This window comes from Oncorhynchus clarkii, chromosome 7, assembly GCF_045791955.1.
Source record: "Oncorhynchus clarkii lewisi isolate Uvic-CL-2024 chromosome 7, UVic_Ocla_1.0, whole genome shotgun sequence".
Classification (NCBI taxonomy): domain Eukaryota; kingdom Metazoa; phylum Chordata; class Actinopteri; order Salmoniformes; family Salmonidae; genus Oncorhynchus; species Oncorhynchus clarkii.
In genome coordinates this window covers 37,041,828-37,067,480 of record NC_092153.1, presented here as the reverse complement: position 1 = coordinate 37,067,480, position 25,653 = coordinate 37,041,828, and the positions used below count along the sequence as shown (strand labels likewise).

At 41.9% G+C, this 25,653-nt stretch overlaps 1 protein-coding gene across 2 annotated transcripts; it reads left to right on the top strand.

The window, feature by feature from the left end:
• Positions 1–25,615, top strand: LOC139413248 (diphosphoinositol polyphosphate phosphohydrolase 1). Of its 2 annotated transcripts, XM_071160396.1 has the most exons (6): positions 1–279; positions 13,300–13,410; positions 21,092–21,136; positions 21,250–21,334; positions 21,458–21,643; positions 25,068–25,615. In XM_071160396.1, the coding sequence occupies exons 1-6, from the start codon at positions 181–183 to the stop codon at positions 25,070–25,072; spliced, it is 531 nt and encodes a 176-aa protein (XP_071016497.1). In that variant the 5' UTR covers positions 1–180; the 3' UTR covers positions 25,073–25,615. The 2 variants fall into 2 exon arrangements, with proteins under 2 accessions (XP_071016497.1, XP_071016496.1); XM_071160395.1 differs by lacking the exon at positions 25,068–25,615 and having other exon boundaries at positions 21,458–21,884.
• Positions 25,616–25,653: the final 38 nt, after the last annotated feature.

Genomic DNA, 25,653 nt, shown 5'->3' with positions numbered 1-25,653 from the left:
TTACGCAGTTATCTTCATAATGGCGACCGTGCTGGAGATGTGCTTATGCTTATGAAAATGAAGCGAAGAAGAAGTTATTTCTCATAAGAAAACGCCGGGGTTCCTCAAAGGAGGACTTTGCGTCGACGACAGCGTCTTTCCCAGTGTTTGAATTACAGTTTTGGTCCATTGGTACCCGAAATGATGAAGCTCAAGTCAAACCAAACCCGGACATACGATGGGGATGGCTACAAGAAGCGGGCCGCCTGTCTATGCTTCAGGAGTGAAAGTGAAGAGGAGGTGAGGCCAAGGATGCTGGGGTGTAGGGTGGGCCGCAGTTCAGGAAAGCACAGATAACATGGTAGATAGATGTTTGTCGCAGTACATTTGTTTTACTTTGCTAATTACGAAGATGAATTAGATAGCTAGTTAACGTTAGCTAACTATCTAACTGGCTGGTTGTTACTGGTTTTGGTTTGCTTTGTTGAATCAGCGACCACCCAGGGATAATTAACGTTGAGTTAGCTAACGGAAGCTAGCTACTCAGCTATACTGAGTATGCTATTTATTCTTGCAGCTAACCAAACATTGAAGTTAGAAAGATTATAGCTAACGTCATTCTCTTTTGTTAGATTGTTAGGTAACTGCTGGACACAGTCACCTCAGCTAGGTAGCAAGCTAGTGAACGTGTAGCCAGCAAACATTACTGCAACAACATATATTGGTAACCGGCTACTAGCTAGCAGTAGGACGTTATCGTCTTGCTAGCTAGCTTGAGCGCTAACAAGCACTACATGACAAAAGTATGTGGACGTCGAATTCCAAAATCATAGGCATTAATATGGATTTAGTTCTGCCTTTGCTACTAAGGCTTTTTGTTTACCTTTATTTAACTAGGCAAGTCAGTTAAGAACAAGTTCTTATTTTCAATGACGGCCTAGGAACAGTGGGTTAACTGGGGTGTTCAAGGGCAGAACGACAGCTCAGGGATTCGAACATGCAACCTCTTGGTTATTAATCCAACGCTCTAACCACTAGGCTACCTGCCTCTTCTGGGAAGGCTTTCCACTAGAGCATTACTAAGGTCGGGGCGGCAGGGTAGCCTAGTGGTTAGAGCGTTGGACTAGTAACCAAGAGGTTGCAAGTTCAAACCCCCGAGCTGTCGTTCTGCCCCTGAACAGGCAGTTAACCCACTGTTCCTAGGCCGTCAATGAAAATAAGAATTTGTTCTTAACTGACTTGCCTAAAGGTAAAATAAATAAATAAAAGGTCGGGCAACGATGTTGGGTGATAGGGTCTGGCTCAAGGGTGTTTTCCAATTCCTCCCAAAGGGGTTGAGGTTATGGCTCTGTGCAGGCCAGTTAAGTCTTGACCACATCTTGACAAACCATTTCTGTATGAACCTTGCTTTGTGCACGGGGGAATTGTCATGCTGAAACAGGAACCCCAAACTGTTGCCACAAAGTTGGAAGCACAGAATCGTCTAGTATGCTGAGATTTCCCTTCACTGGAACTAAGGGGCCTAGCCCGAACCATGAAACAGCCCCAGACCATGTTTCCTCCTCCACAAAACCTTAGTTGGTACTATGCATTCAGGCAGGTAGCGTTATCCCGCCAAACCCAGATTCGTCCCTCGAACTGACGTGATTCATTACTCCAGAGAATGCTTTTCCACTGCTCCAGAGTCTAATGGTGGTGAGCTTTGCGACACTCCAGCCAACTCTTGGCATTGCGCATGGTGATCTTAGGCTTGTGTGCGGCTGCTCGGCCATGACAACTCATTTCATGAAGCTCCCGACAAACAGTTATTGTGCTTCCAGAGGCAGTTTGGAACTCTGTAGTGTGTGTTTTAACCGAGGACATACTATTTTTACGTGCTTCATTACTCGGCGGTCCCGTCCTGTGCGCTTGTGTAGCCTACCACTTCGCGGCTGAGCCTCCTAGAAGTTTCCACTTCAAAATAACAACACTTACAGTTGACCGGGGCAGCTCTAGCAAGGCAGAAATTTGATCAACTGACTTGTAAGAAAGGTGGTGTCCTATGATGATGCCACGGTGAGAGTCACTAAGCTCTTTAGTAAGGCCATCCTACTGCCAACATTTTTGACATGGAGATTGCATGGCTGTGTGCTTGATTTTATACACCTGTCAGCAGTGGGTGTGGCTGAAATAGCCAAATCCACTAATTTGAAGAGTTGTGTGTGTGTGTGTGTGTGTATTGCTACTGCTAGTTAGTATCGTTCTGGTGATAATGGTAACATAAAACACTGACAATCAATGTTTAGCAGCATTATCAATGGCTCAAAACTCATGTCAACTCGTGACATTAGAGCTAGCGATAGTTAGTTAGCCACATTTACTAGATAGCTAGTTAGATATAGGCCTTGCTTAGATTGCCTAGAAGTTGGACTAACAACGAGTTATTTTACTCGACCGACCACTAGCTAACTGTGCTTGTGATCAAACTAGCTAGCTACCTACCCATTCAATATAACGTTAGCTAGAAAATAGTCTGATGTAGAGGTCGACCGATTAATCCGAATGGCCGATTTCAAGTTTTCATAACAATCTGTAATCAGCATTTTTGGACGCCGATTATATTGCAATCCACGAGGAGACCACCTGTTACGTGAGTGCAGGCAGCAAGGAGCCATGGTAAGTTGCTAGCTAGCATTAAACTTATCGTATAAAAAGCAATCAATCTTAACATAATCACTAGTTAACTATATATGGTTGATGATATTACTAGCAAATAATCAATGTGGTGCCTGAAACTGTGTCACTTCTCTTGTGTTCAGTGTAAGCAGAGTTGGGGTATATGCAGCAGTTTGGGTCGCCTGGCTCATTGCGAACTGTGTGAAGACCGTTTCTTCCTAAAAAAGACTGTAATAAATTTGCCAGAATTTTACGTAATTATGACATAACATTGAAGGTTGTGCAATGTAACAGCAATATTTAGACTTAGGGTTGCCACCCGTTCTTTAAAATACGCAATGGTTCCGTATTTCACTGAAATAAACTTTTTGCTTTCGAAATGATAGTTTCACACTTCTGTGAAATCAAACTGTCCACTTAGGAAGCAACACTGATTGACAATAAATTTCACATGCTGTTGGCCTCCTCCTACGGCCTCCTTCACGTCTCCTGATGTACTGGCCTGTCTCCTGGTAGCGCCTCCATGCTCTGGACACTACGCTGACAGACACAGCAAACCTTCTTGCCACAGCTCGCATTGATGTGCCATCATGGATGAGCTGCACTACCTGAGCCACATGTGTTGGTTGTAGACTCCGTCTCATGCTACCACTAGAGTGAAAGCACCGCCAGCATTCAAAAGTGACCAAAACATCAGCCAGGAAGCATAGGAACTGAGAAGTGGTCTGTGGTCACCACCTGCAGAACCACTCCTTTATTGGGGGTGTCTTGCTAATTGCCTATAATTTCCACCTGTTGTCTATTCCATTTGCACAACAGCATGTGAAATTTATTGTCAATCAGTGTTGCTTCCTAAGTGGACAGTTTGATTTCACTGAAGTGTGATTGACTTGGAGTTACATTGTGTTGTTTAAGTGTTCCCTTTATTTTTTTGAGCAGTGTATAACATTTCATACGGAAAGAAGTATGTTCAACAGGAAAATGATATTAGCAGGTGCGTCTTGTCTTTATCGCGCGCGCATACACGAATGTCCAAGTCTGTGTCCCTGTAATAAAACTCATATTTCTTACCTGTTTTGGAAGAAACCAGCCTGAAATCTTGAACAAAAACAACTGACACCCAGTGGAAGCCATAGGAATTGCATACTGGGAGCTAGATTGAATTATTTCCCTATATGTTCCATTGGAAGCGCATGGGCTCTCAAAAGAAAAAGAATTCCGGTTGTTTTTTCTTTGGATTTTTCTCCTACCATATTGTGTTATAGTCTCCTACATTATTTTAACATTTCTACAAATTGCAAAGTGTCTTCTTTCCAATGGTACCTATTATATGCATATCCTGGCTTCAGTGCCTGAGCAACAGGCAGTTTACTTTGGGCATGTCAGTCAGGTGGAAATTGAGAAAAAAGAACCCTAGCCCTAACAAGTTTTAAAAGGAACCACCAGCTTTCATATGTTCTCATGTTCTGAGCAAGGAACGTAAGCTTTTTTACATGGCACATATTGCACTTTTACTTACTTCTCACTTCTCTTCTCACTTAGTTTTTGCATTATTTAAACCAAATTAAACATGTTTCATTATTTACTTGAGGCTAAATTGATTTTATTGATGTATTATATTAAGTTAAAATAAGTATTCTTTCAGTATTGTTGTAATTATCATTATTACAAATACTTTTTAAAAAATCGGCCGATTATTCGGTATCGGCTTTTTTGGTCTTCCAATAATCGGTATCGGCGTTGAAAAATCATAATCGGTCGACCTCTAGTCTCCAGCCACCCAAGACATAGCCTGTTCTCTCTGCTACCGCACTATAAGCGATGCCAATGAACCAACAGGACCCCAAACAGCTACCCCCAAGTTATAAGACTGCTAAATAGTTAGTCCGGGAACTGATTAGGATAACTATTTGAATATCTGCATGACCCTTTTTTGCACTAACCTTTGACTCATCACATCCGCTGCTTCTACTGTTTGTCTATCCTGTTGCCTAGTCAGTTTATTCCTAGTTACAGTGCCTTAAAGTATTCACACCCCTTGACTTTTCCACATTTTGTTTTAAGTCTGAATTTATAATGTATTACGTTTAGATTTTGTGTCACTGATCTACACACAATACCCAATAATGTCAAAACCTCTCTCGTCACTCAATGCTCAGGTTTAACTCCACTGTATTCACATCCTACCATACCCTTGTCTGTACATTATGCCTTGAATCTATTCTTCTGCACCCAGAAACCTGCTCCTTTTACTATGTTCCGAATGCAGTAGATGACCAGTTCTTATAGCCTTTAGCCGTACCTTTATCCTACTCCTCCTCTGTTCCTCTGGTGATGTAGGGGTTAATCCAGGCCATGCAGCGCCTAGCTCCACTCCCATTCCCCAGGCGCTCTCATTTGTTGACTTCTGTAACCGTAAAAGCCTTAGTTCCATGCATGTTAACATTAGAAGCCTCCTCCCTAAGTTTGTTTTATTCACTGCTTTAGCACACTCTGCCAACCCAGATGTCCTAGCCGTGTCTGAATCCTGGCTTAGGAAGGCCACCAAAAATCCTGAAATTTCCATCCCTAACTAGAACATTTTCTGACAAGATAGAACTTTCCAGAAACAAGTCTCTCACAGTTGCCGCTTGTTATAGACCACCTTCAGCCCCCAGCCGTGCCCTGGACACCGTATATGAATTGATTGCCCCCCATCTATCTTCAGAGCTCGTACTGTTAGGTGACCTAAACTGGGAAAGCTTAATACCCCGGCAGTCCTACAATCTAAGATGGATGCCCTCAATCTCACATAAATTATCAATGAACCTACCAGGTACAACCCCAAATCCGTGAACATGGGCACCCTCATAGATATCATCCTGACCAACCTGCCCTCTAAATACACCTCTGCTGTCTTCAACCAGGATCTAATTTAATTTTTTATTTTACCTTTATTTAACTAGGCAGGTCAGTTAAAAACAAATTCTTATTTTCAATGACGGCCTTGAGTGCCTTGTTTAGAACGACAGATTGTCAGCTCAGGGATTCGAACTTGCAACCTTTCAATTACTAGTCCAACTCTCTAACCACTAGGCTACCCTGCCGCCCCAGGATCTCATTGCCTGCGTCCTTAATGGATCTGCGGTCAAGCGACCACCCCTCATCACTGTCAAACATTCCCTAAGACACTTCAGCGAGCAGGCCTTTTTAATCGACCTGGCCCGGGTTTCCTGAAAGGATATTGACCTCATTCCGTCAGTAGAGGGTGCCTGGTTATTCTTTAAAAATGCTTTCCTAACCATCTTAAATAAGCATGCCCCATTCAACAAATGTAGAACCAGGAACAGATCTAGCCCATGGTTCACTCCAGACCTGACTGCCCTTGACCAGCACAAAAACATCCTGTGGCATACTGCATTAGTGTCGAATAGCCCCCGCGATATGCAACTTTTCAGGGAAGTTAGGAACCAATATACACAGGCAGTTAGGAAAGCAAAGGCTAGCATTTTCAAACAGAAATTTGCATCCTGTAGCACAAACTCCAAAAACTTCTGGGACACTGTAAAGTCCATGGAGAATAAGAGCACCTCCTCCCAGCTGCTGAGACTAGGAAACAATGTCACCACTGATAAATCCACGATAATGGAGAATTTCAAGAAGCATTTTTCTATGGCTGGCCATGCTTTTCACCTGGCTACCCCTACCCCGGTCAACAGCCCTGCACCCCCCACAGCAACTTGCCCAAGCCTCCCCATTTCTCCTTCACCCAAATCCAGATAGCTGATCTTCTGAAAGAGTTGCAAAATCTGGACCCCTACAAATCAGCTGGGCTAGACAATCTGGACCCTCTCTTTCTAAAATTATCCGCCATAATTGTTGCAACCCCTATTACTAGCCTTTTCAACCTCTTTCGTAACGTCTGAGATCCCCAAAGATTGGAAAGCTGCCTCGGTCATCCCCCTTTTCAAAGGGGGAGACACTCTAGACCCAAACTGTTTCACACCTATATCTATCCTACCCTGCCTATCTAAGGTCAACGAAAGCCAAGTTAACAAACAGATCACCGACCATTTCGAATCCCACCGTACCTTCTCCGCTATGCAATCTGGTTTCCGAGCTAGTCATGGGCGCACCTCAGCCACGCTAAACGATATCATAACCGCCATCGATAAGAGTCAATACTGTGCAGCCGTATTCATCGACCTGGCCAAGGCTTTCGACTCTGTCAATCACCACATTCTTATCGGCGGATTCAACAGCCTTGGGTTTCTCAAATGACTGCCTCGCCTGGTTCACCAACTACTTCTCAGACAGAGTTCAGTGTGTCAAATTGGAGGGCCTGTTGTCCGGACTTCTGGCAGTCTCTATGGGGGTGCCACAGGGTTCAATTCTCAGGCCGACACTTTTCTGTTTACATCAATGATGTCACTTATGCTGCTGGTGATTCTCTGATCCACCTCTACGCAGACAACACCATTTTGCATACTGTTGGCCCTTCTTTGGACACTGAACACAACTCTCCTTCCGTGGCCTCCAACTGCTCTTAAATGCAAGTAAAACTAAGTGCATGCTCTTCAACCAATCTCTGCCCGCACCTACCCGCCCGTCCAGCATCACTACTCTGGACTGTTCTGACTTAGAATATGTGGACAACTACAAACACCTAGGTGTCTGGTTAGACTGTAAACTCTCCTTCCAGACTTACATTAAGCATCTCCAATCCAAAATTAAATCTAGAATCAGCTTCCTATTTCGCAACAAAGCATCCTTCACTCATGCTGCCAAACATACCCTCGTAAAATTGACTATCCTACCGATCCTTGACTTCAGCGATGTCATTTACAAAATAGCCTCAGACACTCTACTCAGCAAATTGGATGCAGTCCATCACAGTGCCATCCGTTTTGTCACCAAAGCCCCATATACTACCCACCACTGCGACCTGTATGCTCTCTTTGGCTGGCCCTCGCTTCATATTTCTCACCAAACCCACTGGCTCCAGGTCATATATAAGTATTTGCTAGGTAAAGCTCTGCCTTATCTCAGCTCACTGGTCACCATAGCAACACCCACCCATGGGCACGCGCTCCAGCAGGTATATTTCACTGGTCACCCCCAAAGCCAATTCCTCATTTGGCCGCCTTTCCTTCCATTTCTCTGTTGCCAATGACTGGAACGAATTGCAAAAATCACTAAAGCTGTAGACTTGTATCTCCCTCACTAACTTTAAGCATCAGCTGTCAGAGCAGCTCAAAGATCATTGCACCTGTAAATAGCCCACCTTATCCCCATATTATTTTTTTTCTTTCTATTGTGTTGTTGACTGTAAGTTTATTTACTTCAATGTGTTGTGTTGCTTTGCTTTAATGTCCAGGTCGCAGTTGTAAATGAGAACTTGTTCTCAACTGGCCTACCTGATTAAATAAAGGTCAAAATAAATAAAGTGGAATTATGTTTTTAGAATTTAAATGTTAATTTATTAAAGTCTTGAGTAAATAAGTATTCTACACCTTGTTTATGGCAAGCCTAAATAACTTCAGGTGTGTACATTTGTTAAAGTTGCATGGACTCTCTCTGTGTGCAATATGGTGTTTAACATGATTTTTACTACCCCATTTCTATACTCTACATATATAATTATATGGAGGTCCCTCAGTCAGCAGTTAATTTCAAACACAGATTCAACGACAAAGACCAGGGATGTTTTCCATTGCCTCGCAAAGGAGGGCACCTATTGGTAGAGGGAGAAAATAATCTGACAATGAATATCCCTTTGAGCATGGGGAAGTTATTAATTACACTTTTTGATGGTGTCTCAATACGCCCAGTCAATACAAAGATACAGACGTCCTTCCTAACTCAGTTGACGGAGAGGAAGGAAAACGCTCAGGGATTTCACCATGAGGCCAATGGTGAATTTATAAGAGTTATAGGAGAAAACAACTGAGGATGGATCAACAACATTGTAGTTACTCCACAATTCTAACCTAAATGATAAGAGTGAAAAGAAGGAAGACTGTACAGAATAAAAAATATTCCATAACATGCATCCTGTTTGGCACTAAATAATTAGGCAAAAAATGTGGCGATGAAGTTACATTTTTGTCCTGAATTCAAAGCATTATTTTTTGGGCAAATCTAACACATCTAGTACCACGCTTCATATTTTCAAGCATGGTTGTGGCTGCATCATGTTATAGGTATGCTTGTCGTTGGCAAGGACTAGCACGTTTTTTAGGATAAAAAGGAATAGAGCTTAGCACAGGCAAAGTCCTAGAGGAAAACCTAGTTCAGTCTTTCCAAAACACTAGGAGACAACTTTCAGCAGGACAATAACCTAAAACGCAAGGCAAAATATACACTGGAGTTAATTACCAATACGACATTGAATATTCCTGAGTGGTATAGTTAGTTTTGACTTAAATTTGTTTGAAAATCTATGGGAATATTTGAAAATGGCTTTCTAGCAATGATCAACAACCAACTTGACTGAGCTTGAAGACTTTTTGAAAGAATAATGGGCAAATATTGTACAATCCAGGTTTGCAAAGCTCTTTGAGACCCAGAAACACTCACAGCTGCCTAAAAGTGATAATTTTACTTATGGGGTTGAATCTAATCAAATATGTTTTATTTTCCATGACAAAATATATATATATATATATATATATATATATTTTTTTTTAACTTTGACATAGTATTTTGTGTAGATCGATGACAAAAACAATTAAAAATCAATTTTAATCCCACTTTGAAACACAACAAAGTTGAAAAAGTCAAGGGGTGTGAATGCTTTGAAGGCACTGTATGTACATATACACATACACATACTCCATTACCTTGTACCCCGTGTATATACAGTTCCTTCAAAGTATTCAGACCCATTGACTTTTTCCACATTTTGTTACATTATAGTCTTATTCTAAAATGTATTTTAAAAAACATCCTCAGCAGTCTACACACAACACCCTATAATGACAAAGCAAAACGTTTTTAGACATTTTTGCAAATGTATAAACTTATTAAACAGAAGTACCTTATTTTACATAAGTATTCAGACCCTTTGCTATGAGATTGAAATTGAGCTGAATTGCATCGTGTTTCCATGGATAATTATTGATGTTTCTACAACTTGATTGGAGTCCATCTGTGGTAAATTCAATTGATTGGGCATGATTTGTAAAGGCACACATCTGTTTATATAAGGTCTCACAGTTGACAGTGCATGTCAGAGCAAAAACCAAGCCATGAGGTTGAAGGAATTGTGCATAGAGCTCTGAGACAGGCTTGTGTCGAGGCACAGATCCGGGGAAGGGTACCAAAATATTTCTGCAGCATTGAAGGTCCCCAAGAACACAGTGGCCTCCATCATTCTTAAATGGAATAAGTTTGGAACCACCAAGACTCCTCTTAGAGCTGGCCGCCTTGCCAAACTGAGTAATCGGGAGAGAAGGGCCTTGGTCAGGGAAGTGACCAAGAAACCGATGGTCACTCTGACAGAGCTCCAGAGTTCCTCTAGGTTTGATGGGAGAACCTTCCAGAAGACAACCATCACTGCATCACTCCACCAATCAGGCCTTTATGGTAGAGTGGCCAGACAAGTCACTCCTCAGTAAAAGGCACATGACAGCCCTCTTGGAGTTTGCCAAAAGGTACCTAAAAACTCTCAGACCATGAGATACAAGATTCTCTGGTCTGATGAAACCAAGATTAAACTCTTTGGCCTAAAGGCCAAGCATCATGTCTGGAGGAAACATGGCCCCATCCCTATGGTGAAGCATGGTGGTGGCAGCATGCTGTGGGGATGTTTTTCATCGGCAGGGACTGGGAGACTAGGCAGGATCGAGGCAAAGTACAAAGAGATCCTTGATGAAAACCTGCTCCAGAGTGCTCAGGATCTCAGACTGGGGCAAAGGTTCACTTTCCAACAGGACAAAGACCCTGAGCACACAGCCAAGACAAGACAAGAGTGGCTTCGGGACAAGTCTCTGAATGTCCTTGAGTGGCCCAGCCAGAGCCCAGACTTTAACCCGATCTAACACCTCTGGAGAGACCTGAAAATAGCTGTTCAGCAATGCTTCCCATCCAACCTGACAGAGCTTGAGATGATCTGCAGAGAAGATTGGGAGAAACTCCCCAAATGCAGGTGTGCCAAGCTTGTAGTCATCCAAGAAGACTCTGCTGTAATCGTTGCCAAAGGTTCTTCAACAAAGTACTGAGTAACGGGTCTGAATACTTATGTAAATGTGATTTCTGTTTTTTATTTGTAATAAACTTACAAATATTTCTTAACCTCTTTTTGCTTTGTCATTATGTGGTGTTGTGTGTAGATTGTAACAATGTGGAAAAGTCAAGGGGTCTAATTTAGTGGTGCTCCGATATGACATTTTTGGCTGATACCGATATCATATATTTTCCTTACCAAAAGAAATGATACCGATATTACATTTTTTTTCGGCCTTTTAAACATTCTAGTACAGTTAACTATTTAACACACACACATGGACACAGCGGTCTAAGGCACTGCATCTCAGTGCAAGAGGCGTCACTACAGTCAATGGTTCAAATCCAGGCAGTATCACATCCGGACGTGATTGAGAGTCCCATAGAGTGGCTCACAATTGGCCCAGGTTCGTCCGGGTTTGGCCGTCGTTGTAATTAAGAATTTGTTCTTAACGGACTTGCCTAGTTAAATAAAGGTTACACACACTGACCAAAAAGCCATTTTGCTGGCTTTTACTTATGTCGCCATCACCAGTAAAACATAATCAAAACCTATTTCTTTCACTTACTTGCTGTGCTGTTTTGTTGTTCAGTCTCAACCAGGATTTCTATGGAACGCCGTTTGGGTCTTTGTGTGTCACATATACTATTTAACACGATTTGACGTGTCATAAAAAAAATTGATGCGTCAAATAAGCTTGTTGATCAATCAGGACCTGAATAGGATTGCACGTCACATAATAATTTAACACGTTCATACATTTTTTAAGTAGTTATTACAAATTGATTACACTATCACTTGTATTTCATTTGTCAAAAACGATTCAATGCAATGATGCTGGTAAAGTTGTCTTGCGCACCTACAGTGGTGGTCATTAAAAAAATAAATAGAAATAGCTAGCTCATGGATGCAAACAATGTTCTTCCCCAAAAACATAGCAAAACGACACCTGTTTCAGTAGCTATATAGTTAACACCTAGCTATATAGTTAGCCAGCTATCTAAAATAACCCTAATTTATTAGACAGTTCTTATTTGACTAATGGTGATCGGACCCATCTATGTGAAGCTAGCCACAATTAGGATTAGCCACAACAGTGGACTTTGCGTTTAGCCTTCAAAATAAAAGTACGGCATAATTATATTTATATTTATTTGCGTCACTGTCAATGACACTTTTATTTCGAAGGCAAACTGCAAATTCCACTATTGAGCCTAATCCTTATTGTGGCTAGCTTCACAACACAACCCGGTTCGGTCGAGCCTCACTAGCCAGATGAAGATAGCTGGCTGCTTATAATGTTTGCTTTTGGCAACAGGGTTATGTTGCTGGCTAGCTAAGTTAAATTTCAATAGGCGAACAACAAATGGCAACCTAGCTAATACTTACTCACAAGGGTTCCTAAATCATTGCTAAGAATAATAAAAATGAGTGCAGTTTCTACTGGTCATTGTTTTCAGGCTGGTTGTATTGGTGCTAGCTAGGTACCCCAGAAGTTGAGATCGAACAAATTACGCTTTATTACCAACGCGATATTGAAAACACATCGTTCGGGGCTGGTGTTGGCTTGTTTGCAGACTTTTTTGCTTTGACAGTGCTACTGTATCTTTTTTGAGATGCAAAGATCCAAACGGCGTTCCATAGTATGCATGTGTGGATGTTGTGCAGCTAATAGCAGTGACGCTATTACTGTGTAACTGCGGTAGGCCAACATCTAAAAAATAGTGCACTTAGTGTGTGGTGCTCGACCAGTCGCGAAAGCCAACATCACTCACGACAGAGAACGGTTGATTGTCAAGGGCAATGAAATCCATTATCTTGGCTTTAATGGATTTCGCCTTTGAGTTGTCTCACTGAAATGTTCTTACTCTTTCAAATGACTGCTCGACTTGACTGCTCGATCCACACAGCAGTCATTGTAGGCTAAGTTAGGAACGCTGTGTTGCGCTCGTAGCGCAACATTTTACATGGCGTCATTACGTCATGTGCATACCTTAATAACGTAGGTACGTCAGTTTTGACATCGGTTTTGCACATCGGCGTTAAACTAGACATTGGCTGATAACGATGTTGGCATTTTTAGCTAATATCGGCCGATTCTGTGATGTTCACCGATATATCATGCATCCCTAGTCTAAATACTTTCCGAAGGCACTGTAGCTAAGTTATCGTTACTCATTGTGTATTTATTTTTGACTTTTATGTGTTATTACTTTTCTATTACTCTCTGCATTGTTGGGACGGGCCCGTAAGTAAGCATTTCACTGTTACTCTACACCTATTGTTTATGAAGCATGTGAAGAACACAATTTTATTTGATGTGTTATTGAGAATATGTCACCTGTAATTTGAATAGGATTGAGGTGTTGTCTTTCAACTGAGTAGAGAAGTTGTCTCAAGCAACCTGAAACACTGGATTTGATTGATGGTGCTCAATGCTGTATCGTCTTTTTCTGCAGGTGCTGTTGGTGAGTAGTAGTCGTCATCCAGACAAGTGGATTGTCCCTGGTGGGGGGATGGAGCCAGAAGAGGAGCCCAATGTAGCAGCAGCACGAGAAGTCTGTGAAGAGGTTTGTTTCTTTCCCTCTCATTTCATTGACCTTAGCTTATTATTCAAACTACATTCTCACACTGTTCAGGGAACTTGTGGTGTTTTTCATAAGTGGTTATGGATATTAGAAATGGTCTCTTTGTTTTAAGTGTGGCTTTTTGGGTAGACAACCTCAAATGTTTTTTTCTTGCAAATCACACCACACTCAATTACAGTATGGTATTTGCTGGAATGGCAACCAGATATTAAACTGAGATTTGCCATTGTGACTACCGTCATTGTCATACTTTGAAAAATAACACATTTGGCCTGCCATTATTGGTCCCATGCTGATTACCTTGATAAAGCTTGTGGAAACATGGCTATTGAGCTCAACATAGGGATGGGTGATATGGCCAAAGAATCGCTAAATAACCTTTGTTGTACTGTTAAGGGTCAAATATACTGCATTTCAAACAGTCAGCGATAATGTAGTGATTTCAGGGCTTTACGTTGTACGCCAATGACGCGCGTGACAAACTGAGCAATCATTTTCGAGACTCAATGTTCATTGATACTCCCGTTTTTAGTGTTATCTGCTATGTGCGCGATTTGACCAGTTGAGACGTACTGTAAAAAGGGTATCGTTAGGAAGGTTAACTTCTCTATTACAGGTTCTAAATAACAGAACCTGTAATAGGTTCTAAATGTTAGTTTTTACCCTGTTATTTAGAACCTGACGGACAATTATAAAAGCTCAAACCAAGTTTATTCAGACAAAGACATGTTTCCACCAGTGGTAGTATATATACCCCAATTTTGGGTGGAGCATACTCCTTCCCTCTAAACATTAAATCTTTATTGTTAGGCAGGAAATTAAGTGATGCGGGCAATGAACCCTTTCCTTCTCCCTTACTGTGACCTGACCTGACCTCAGCCCCCATTCCTCACTAAACCACATTTCTCAACCCTTATCAGTGACTGCAACCATGTGATTGCCTTTCCTTTACTCATTACATTCCACGCTTAATTGACTCCACCATATACATTCATCCTACAGATAACCATTCACTTCTCGTGTAGAAACCAGTCTGGCACTCCGCATTGCCTTAGAATACTTGATAATTAACAATATTTCAAGTTTATGAGTCAGAACCCATCACAGTAAAAATGTCTCAATATGTTTCAGTGTCCATATGACCAACTATGTTGGACCAAACCTCAAATGCAAATAGCGAATTGAAACTGCTTGTCAGAAAGGAAGAAGTGATTGCTCATCTTTGTAGTGAGTGGCAGGGGGAGAGGCGTGTGTGTGAGTGTGTAAACAGAGGAAGAGGCGACATGAGAGGTTTCACTCTCGCAAAAATCATTACGTTTCTATAGGTTTATTTTGGACCTAAGCTTAAGCTTTTGGACCTAAGCACCTCGTCATTATATACACATATCTGGTCTAAATGGGAAGGTGCACACAGCACAGAAGGAGTGAAGGAGACAAGCCCAAAAACCTGAGAACAAGCGGACATAAACCATCATAAAAACGGAAAATAGCAAAACCCTGATTCTTGCGATACAGGCGTTTTGAAATATCACACAAAACATACATTTGAAAAACATACATTTGAATTAAAGTGATATATTACACAGAACTAGCTCAACACATTGTTATTTTGATGTTGGTCAAAGCACATTCACTGTTAGCACTTATCCCGAGCCCTGCTGGGCAGAGCAGTTGGTCTTGATCATACTCTGTTTATGTGTACTGAGAAAGCACATCCACAGTAAGCATGCAGCCAAGACTCGTCTCCCAGAGTCATGTTACACAGGAGTGTTAAAAGTGCCAAAGGGCACATACTGAAATTAAACACTGCCCTTTACACAATGCTGTGGCTGCAGGCCAGACAACCAAGCCACAGGCCCAACTCATGCTCGGAAGGAAGGAACATGTTTCCTCTTTCTATGGAGATCATTTTTGTTTGTTTACATAATGTAGCCTATTCTGTACTAATCACTAATTTAACCATGATGATTGAATATGTTCATTTAAGATTAGTTTTTTTTGCCCACTAGGGGGTAAAGAGGGTTTCTCTGTTGCCAAGTAGTGTCTCTTCAACTAAGGCTTAGGTTCCAGAAAATAATATGATAACTTAGCTTTCTGAGATAAGCGTTCCAGAAATCATAGCCTACTTACAAGATTGCATGGACACTTTGAAAGCCTGTAGACTATATGCAGGGCTCTAGACTAATATTTTCCCCTGGTGACCAACTTTTTCAGTTGGTGGCACCAGCCTAGGATTTGGTCGCACCCCCCCAAAAATTGCAGCTTCACGCAATAGAAAAAATAAGTAATCATGTTCTAAAGTAATTCACAGTGCTTTATTAAAGCTAGAATCTTTCTTTGAAACAATGTCACCCCACCACATCAATTAGATTTGCTCACCACCTGCGTCCTCTCTCGCCTCCTTTTGAAAAAGGTCAAAGTTAATCAATGAGAGTTGGCGAGGAGAGTGGAAATGCTCTTGCTTGAAAGGAGACTGTCCTTCTCCACTCGGGTGTCGTTCGGCAAATGACGTTACAGGGATGGATCCCAAAATAAATGTGTAAAGTGCTCAAAACAAATTAAGCTAGTTGTGCAAGACGTTTTATAGATAAAACAATAAGTAGCATATTGATTTTAAATGTATGCATGTTTTTCTCTGAGAAAACAAAAGCTGATTCGAAGGGGGTGTGGCAGATTTCAAAACTCTTCTGCGGTAAGATAAACATGAGTATCCTCAATGAAAGGTGGCTATCAAGGTGGGCAGGACAGTCATCCATTTGCCTACTAACGATTTGACACACTCCTCGACCACTTATATTTTACTGTTAACATAGGGCTCCAGAATTTTATTTTAGTCAATAGAGATGGATTTGCCTACATCTTTATGTGCACTAACAGGTATCCTAGGCTAATTTTGTTGGGGCTAATTCACCACGGAGTAAGTGGAAACTCAAAACACATTGGCTAGATCGCTAACCTTAACCGCTATGGGATCGGTGTGTGTCTGTCCCCCCACGGGAAGCTCTATCTCGCCCTCCATTTGGCAAATCTGACCATAATTTTATCCTCCTGATTCCTGCTTACATGCAAAAATTAGAGCAGAAAGCACCAGTGACTAGATCAATAAATAAGTGGTCAGAGGAAGCAGATGCTAAGCTACAGGACTGTTTTGCTAGCACAGACTGGAATATGTTCTGGGATTCCTCCGATGGTATTGAGGAGTACACCACATCAGTCATTGGCTTCATCAATAAGTGCATCGATTATGTTGTCCCCACAGTGACTGTACGTACAAACCCCGACCAGAAGCCATGGATCACAGCAGGCATCCGCACTGAGCTAAAGGCTAGAGTTGCCTCTTTCAAGGAGTGGGTCTCTAACCCGGAAGCTTATAGGAAATCCCGCTATGTCTTCCGACGAACCATCAAACAAGCAAAGCAGAGAGAACAGACTATGACTTCAAGTTTCTTGGTGTCCACATCACCAACAAACTATCATGGTCCAAACACACCAAGACAGTCGTGAAGAGGGCACACCTTTTCCCCCTCAGGAGACTGAAAAGATTTGGCATGGGTCCTCAGATCCTCAAAGTTCTACAGCTGCACCATCGAGAGCATCCTGATTGGTTGAATCACCGCCAGGTATGGCAACTGCTCGGCCTCCAAACGCAAGGCACTACAGAGCATAGTGCGTACGGCCCAGTACTTCACTGGAGCCAAGCTTTCTGCCATCCAGGACCTCTCTTCCAGGCTGTGTCAGAGGAAGGCCCAAAAAATTGCCAAAGACTCCAGCCACCCTAGTCATAGACTGTTCTCTCCACTACCTCACGGCAAGCGATACTGGAGTACCAAGTCTAGCTTATTGATGAGCTTTGAGGGCACTATGGTGTTGAACGCTGAGATGTAGTCAATGAATAGCATTCTCACATAGGTGTTCCTTTTGTCCAGATGGGAATGGGCAGTGTGGAGTGCAATAGAGATTGCATCATCTGTGGATCTGTTAGGGCGGTATGTAAATTGGAGTGGGTCTAGGTTTTATGGGATGATGGTGTTGATGTGAGCCATGACCAGCCTTTCAAAGCACTTCATGGCTACAGACGTGAGTGCTAGGGGTCGGTAGTCTTTTAGGCAGGTTACGTTAGTGTTCTTGGGCACAGGGACTATGCTGGTCTGCTTAAACCATGTTGGTATTTCAGACTCAGACAGGGTTAGTACGTGTCCTGGTAATCCGTCTGGCCCCGTGGCCTTGTGAATGTTGACCTTTTTAAAGGTCTTACTTCGGCTATGGAGAGAGTGATCACACAGTTGTCCAGAACAGCTGATGCTATCATGCATGTTTCAGTGTTGCTTGCCTCGATGCGAGCATAGACATATTTTAGCTTGTCTGGTCGGCTCGTGTCACTGGGCAGATTGTGGCTGTGCTTCCCTTTGTAGTCCGTAATAGTTTGCAAGCCCTGCCACATCCGACGAGTGTCTGAATCATACTACACCGGCTCCATCTTAGTCCTGTATTGATGCTTTGCACGTTTGATGGTTCTTCGGCGGGCATAGCGGGATTTCTTATAAGCGTCCGGGTTAGAGTCCTGCTCCTTGAAAGAGACAGCTCTACCCATTAGCTCAGTGTGGATGTTGCCTGTAATACATGGCTTCTGGTTGGGATGTGTACGTATGGTCACTGTGGGGACGACGTCATCAATGCACTTATTGATGAAGCCAGTAGCTGATGTGGTATACTCCTGAATGCCATCGGAAGAATCCCAGAACATATTCCAGTCTGTGCTAGCAAAACAATCCTGTAGCTTAGCATCTGCGTCATCTGACCACTTCCGTATTGAGCAAGTCACTGGTGCTTCCTGCTTTAGTTTTTGCTTGTAAGCAAGAATCAGAAGGATAAAATTATGGTCAGATTTGCCAAATGGAGGGCGAGGAAGAGCTTTGTACGCATCTCTGTGTGTGGAGTAAAGGTAGCCTAGAGGTTGTTGTTTTTTACATTTAACATACTGGTCGTTAGCGAGTTGGGTACTAGCAACACATCAGCCCCATTCATGTACAGAGCGCATAGGAGGAGATTACTGTGACTCAACGGTCACATGGAATTTGACTGTGGTCATAACTGCCGGTCACCACAACAGCCTGACAGGATGCTCTCTGGTGCATCTGTAGAAATTTGTGAGGTCTGAACTGAAAGACATAGGAGCAGGTTAAGGGTTATGCATAGTACCTTGTATTAGTGTCCACATCCAGTTAAACAACCTGACACAATGGAGGCAGCTCTACGGCTCATGGAATGCAGCTCTACGGCTCATGTTCTTCACTCATGTTCTCATTATGATATGGACAGGGTGGCCATTTTGAGTAGAGGTGGTTGAGGTTTACCAACGCTATCCAAACCCTGCCTATTCTCCAGTCACCCCAGTGCTGGTCTTCCCCATATGATCTGGTTGAAGGCATGAAGGGTGTGGGATTGATACTGGGGTACATACTGGTATATATTCACTATGGAGTCCAAGTTTATTAATAGGCTGAAACTAGAGGATGCCAGCAGTACGCACCAGCAGCCAAAGCCTATTACCAATGGGACCTGAACCTGCTGGCACAACCATCAGGGAAAAACATGGCCTTCCAAGGCAGTCTGCAGTTCTTTGGACCACTGCTCTGGAATATACTGGACTTATCCACACGGCAGCTAGCTAGCCAGCAGCTAGCTAGCTCAGTAAAAATGCAGCTAGCTATCACAAAAGAGCTGTACACAAATCTAGTAGGATATGTGAGTGTCATTTTGTATTTATGCTACTGCGAATGATGTGTGTGCTTCTGTGTATGCTGTTTTTATCTAGTCAACTTTTATGTGATGTGTATGTTTTTATTAATTAAATGGAACCCAGGACTCCCTAGAAAACAGTGGCAGTTGTTAGTGGACTATCCTGGCTAAATAAAATGACAATGTATTGAAAACTGGGGGACACAAACAAGATATGCCATTTTCACACTTTGAGTTGTACAGTACCAGTCAAAAGTTTGCACACACTTACTCATTCAAAGGTTTTTCTTAATTTTTACTATTTTTCTACATGGTTGAATATTAGTGAAGACATCAAAACTATGAAATAACACATTGAATCATGAGGTAACCAAAAAAAGTGTTAATCAAATCAAAATATATTTTAGATTCTTCAAAGTAGCCACCCTTTGCCTTGATGACAGCTTTGCACAATCTTGGCATTCTCTCAGCCAGCTTCACCTGGAATGCTTTTTCAACTATCTTGATGGAGTTCCCACATATGCTAAGCACTTGTTGGCTGCTTTTTCTTCACTCTGCAGTCCATCTCATCACAAACCATCTGAATTGGGTTGAGGTCGGGTGATTGTGGAGGCCAGGTCATCTGATGCAGCACTCCATCACTCTCTTCCTTGGTCAAATAGCCCTTACACGGCCTGGAGGTGTGTTGGGTCATTGTCCTGTTGAAAAACAAATAATCCCACTAAGCGCAAACCAGATGGGATGGTGTATCGCTGCATAATGCAGCAGCAAAGCACCATCACACTTCCTCCTCCATGCTTCACAGTTGGAACCACACATGCTAAATTAATCCGTTAACGTACTACTCTGCGTCTCACAAAGATATGGCAGTTGGAACCAAAAATCTCAAATTTGTATTCATCAGACCAAAGGACAGATTTCCACCGGTCTAATGTCCATCTCTCGTGTTTCTTGGCCCAAGCAAGTCTCTTCTTATTATTGGTGTCCTTTTAGTAGGGATTTCTTTGCCGCAATTCGACCATGAAGGCCTGATTCATGCATTCTCTTCTGAACAGTTGTTGAGATGTGTCAGTTACTTGAACCCGGAAGCATTTATTTTGGCTGCAATTTCTGAGGCTGGTAACTCTAATGAACTTATCCTCTGCAGCAGAGGTAACTCTGGGTCTTCCTTTCCTGTGGTGGTTATCATGAGAGCCAGTTTCATAACGCTTGATGGTTATTGCGACTTCACTTGACTAACTTTTAAAGTTCTTGAAATTTTCTGGATTGACTGACCATGTGTTAATGGCTTTAACCAAATAGGGCTGTCTTCTGTATACCACCCCTACCTTGTCACAACACAATTGATTGGCCCCAACTCATTAAGAAAGAATGTCCACAAATGAACTTATTTGTCACAGCTGTTAATTGAAATGTATTCCAGGTGAGACTACCTCATGAAGCTGGTTGAGAGAATGCCAAGAGTGTGCAAAACTGTCAAGGCAAAGGGTGGCTCCTTTGAAGAATCTCAAATATAAGATATTTGTTTAACACTTTTGTTCACTACATGATTCCATATGTGTAATTTAATAGTTTTGATGTCTTCACTATTATCCTACAATGTAGAACATAGTACAAATAAAGAAAAACCCTGGAATGAGGTGTTAACTTTTGACCGGTACTGTATATAAAACACCATTTGCTGTGAACCATGACGGGTAGAGGTACTGGTGTGTACACTTTATTACATTTTATAGCAGGACAGTTGTGTGAAGGATGTTTTATCTAATGGCATCTTCAGGACATATTGTAACACACAAGCTACACACACCTAATGAATCGATTGCCACAGTGACACAGACTCTTAAGATTGAAAGAGTAATGTTTTTAATCCTTAGATAGGATTTTGTTTTGATTTGCTTTCTTGTTTTTTGTTGTTCCACAGGCAGGTGTGAAGGGGACTTTAGGTCGCCTAGTTGGAATATTTGAGGTGAGTTTATGTTATGGCATGCTTAGGCATGCTAAAGCTTGTTTGGGAGTGGAGAGAAAATATGGACTTTGTTCTGAAAAAATAAATAAAGGTCAAAACTGTCTATCTTACAGAACCGAGAGAGGAAACACAGAACCTATGTCTACATTCTTATCGTAACTGAGGTCCTGGAGGATTGGGAGGACTCAGTGAACATTGGTGAGTGGCTTTTATTTCAATCTGATTATACTACATTGTTTGAATTCTGGTTATAGATGCCTCTCATGTCTGTCTTTCTAAATTTGTGCCACAATGGTGTCTGTTCTTGTCCATTTTTAACAGGGAGAAAAAGGGATTGGTTTAAAATAGACGATGCAATACAAGTGTTGCAGTGTCACAAGCCTGTGCAGGCCACATACTTCGAGCCTCTCAAGGATGGTTGCCTGACCAGCAACGGGACGCCCCTGGTGGCCACGATAGGCGGAGACCTCTCCCCAACCTACAACATCAGCCAGAGCTCCGTGTCGGGTATCAGATAACTAAAACACAACCCCAGGAGCTCTTGCCACCACTCTTCCTCTTACTACTTTTTTTTTTTTTTTGTCTCAAAATAACATGGTTTGCCTTGCCAACTCATTTGTGCCAGAATTGTGGTGCAGACTTGACAAGGGTTGAGTGAAGATTCTGAAACAATTTGGAAATGTAATTTTTGACCCCTTGTTCGTTTCGTTTTAATGAAAATTTTGTGAAGCATCCCTCACTCCCTCATTCTCCTACCTTGAACACACCCGTAGTGTGGTGTTTATTGAATGCAAGAACTACTTTTTACTGTTGTGATGTAAAAGTGTATACTTAGTGCTTAAGCGCAATGCTTTCAGTGGTCTTTTTAATGTCTCCTCTTTTGGTTATTGTCTGTGTATGATTGTGCCCAAGAGCCTGTTTTCCCTCTGTTAAGGATAGGAAATGTTCTGTGCATCTGAATAGACAGTTGTAGGAAGTGACTTGTTTTACATGAGTGCTGGCTATGTTTTGCACATTGGGGTCACCTGATACAGATTGTGCAGCAGGTAGTCTTTGGTGGTAACTAAGTTCTTTTGAATTCTCATTTAGCTCCACATTGTGGTTCTTGGTATTAATATCTTGCAGATTTCATCAGAAAGACGAGGCCCTTTTCCCCATTTGACCCGATTCGTCATCGTCAAGTAGCCTATACATTTTCCCTTAGTCTGGAAGCTAGCTAGCCATTTCAATATTCACTTTTAGGCAGAAAAAAATATATATAGAAAGAATGTCTACTCAACTAAATATGTAGCACAGTCCCCATTTTGGTGAGTTAGCATTGAGAGTTTACCCTGGTGTTTTACCCAATAGCCTGAGACCCTTTCTTTCTCCACAGTGTCCATACCTACTTAACGGTCTAGTAGTCTGTTAGTAGTGGTTCACTACAGACACCGAAACAGTAAGCAGACCCCCCCCCACCGACCAAAATGTAATGGTTTATCATTTATAATGGCATGGTGTGAACAACTGCAGTCTTCCTCCATTTATTTTGTGCCATCCATGGACTGACAATTGCCTTCACACAGCACCTTTTTATCCAGTTTTCAGATTCTCACCCCTTACTTTAACCTCTGTTTTATATCAGATGTTTACATTGCGTTCATAACATTTTATTTTTCACTTAAACAAGCACTAGAAGCTGTATGTATATATATATATATATAATAACGTAGATGGTTTTTTTTTGGGGGGGGGGGGTCAGTAAAAAATGTTTTACCCTTTTTAGTATTGAATCTGCATCCCCAAAACAAACACCTGCTTGATATTGAAAGTAATTGAATCTAAAATGCTGTCTTTGGCTAGATGCAGAACAAACAAACAAGCCTTGTACAGTTTGAGACCTTGTTTTTAACATGTAAAAATGCTTTGAATACTATTATTTTTTTCTTAAACGTCTAGCAAATCTCTAGCCAACCTGCTATACTTGCCTTAGATGTGGCATGGAGCAGCTGGCTCAATACTGTGAAACTGGAGGCCCTGTAGATAGCGTGTAAGACGTTTTTATTGTAAATTGTTTATTTCTGTATAGATCAAAGGTGAGTACAAATGACAAAACAGTTCCTCTGATGCATTTGTGAGGGCTATATTTTGCTCAGCCATGGCTGTAGAGTTGACTCGATCCCTAAACAAAGGGTGGCGTTGGCTTTGTAAGGTTTGTTGACGAGTTGCTTTGATACACAGTACATGTTAAGGCTGAAGAACAAGTAAATGTTGCTAGCTTTGTCTTGGGGGAGTGAAGACCCCATTTATTATGAATGATATAAGCAGCAGAGATGCCTCAGATGTTCTACAAAGACCAGAGGCTGAGGTGTAATAAAGTGAAGTCCATCATAGTTGAATTGTTAACATACAAAATTGAAGGTTTCCACTGGGCTGAATGCTGTTTCCAGACCACTACCATTGAGCTTTTGTCATTATCCTAGTCTTCTGACAGAACCAACTCTTATATGTATTATCTCTTCTGCCCTGTCATTGTTGCAGTAGCTCATCATTCGCCCTCCAAAATGAACATTATATACACTCAGTGGTCAGTTTATTAGGTACACCACCCCATTCCCGAAAATAGTTTGCTCCTCCAGTGTCACGTGGCTTGCTATTGTTATAAAAAGGAGGCATCCAGTTACCGGATGGGCACAGATGGGCTAATGCGGCAGACGACCAGGTTCCACTCCTATTAGCTAAAAACGAGCGTCTCCAGTGTGCACGCAATCACCAACATCACCTGGTCAAACGAATCCTGGTTCCTGTTGAGTCATGCAGTCAGGATTTTACATAAGCAGCATGGGGCAATGGTGTAGGGGATGTTTTCCTGGCACACGTGAGGTCCCTTGGTACCAATTGAGCAATGTTTCCATGCACTGAAGAATTCAGGTTCTGGAAGCAATGGGGGTCCGACCCGGTACTAGATGGGTGCACCTAATAACTGGCCACCAAGTGTATGTTATCCCCAATCCCAGACTCAAGGTCTACTCTATAATGTAAGGGTTGAACTAAATTGGTGAGTGGATTACTGATATCAATAGAAATTTTACTTTGAACCATTTATTGCTTTTTTATAAACTAGGTGGTTCAAGCCCTGAATGCGGATTAGCTGACAGCTGTGTTATACCAGATTTTATTCCACAGGTACAACAAAACATTTTGAACTGCTCTAATTACATTGGTGACCAGTTTATAATCGCAATACGGTAACTCGCGGTTTGTGATATATGGCCAATATACTATGGCTAAGGGCTGTGTCCAGTCACTCCGCGTTGCGTCGTATGTTTAAGAACAGCCCTTAGCCGTGGTATATTGGTCATATACCACACCCCCTCTGGCCTTATTGCTTCATTAAATGAGCTGCATCGAAAGGTGTGGGGGGCTAAGTCTTGGAACTGTCTAGTGGAAACCAATTTTTCCAATACCACCTTAGCCCCACAGAGCAGAATAGATTCAGGCCTATTATTGAATTTTGTGGTCAGCCTCCCTTAAAGTCCATTTTCTTTATATGATAACGAGCTATCAATCAAATTAGAGATGGAATTGGAAAATCTCTGATACAAGTGAAGGGGTTCTATTCAAAATGGGCACAAGCGAGGGCAATGAATGTGGATATCCATATGTAACAGCCGATGAATGACCACTTGTTCTTTAACCTGTTTGTACTTTTGTCGATTTTCTTGTGTTCCTGACAAGAAATCTTGTACATACTAGCTAAAGCAGCACTTATATCTAGATACACTTACTGACTAAAGCATAAGGTTTATTTTTCCCCTTTCCTTCCATCTCATATATAGTTCTGTTAATATAATGAAAGTTGGGTTTAATATTTCTCATTAGGAAAGGGGTAAGTACTGTATAAATATACCCTGCTCGAGTCCTTTAAGAAATGCATTTCTCTCTTCCTTAGGATGATTTCACACAGCACGCAGTGAAAGCCGGAAGTGGATGTAGGCATTTTAAAAGGCTCAAATGCAGCCTCTGCTCAGATAGGCCTCCTTGGTCCTTCACCGGAGTGATGTAAAAACCTGCCTATATCACACCACCTAGTGGTCAGGCAGTATTCTGCAACGCATGTGAAACAGTTTTGCCTCAGTCAGGGAATGTCCACTTGAGGATTCTTGCATTCTCAGCAGTATTTGGATAGTGACTACTCTTAACAGCTTGACTATTTTTCTATTGGACCATCCTGTAGGAGGGGTAATACGCCCTTGCTATATACAAATTGATAAAGCAAAATCACAATCAGATGGGATTCAGTGAAGAAAGCTATTTGGGCTACCTAAAATGTAAGATTGTGAAAGCCCTTGACCTTCCCTACATATTTGTAGTATCTGTTTTCTCCAAAGTGTACGTCACTGGAATATTTACTATTGTCATTTGGGACTGTGAAAAACCAGTGAGAAGACTGAAGATTGTAATATAAATGTGCCAACAAATAAACACCAGTATTTCAGATCTGGATTCCATTTGCCTTTTTTTGATCATTGTAAAAG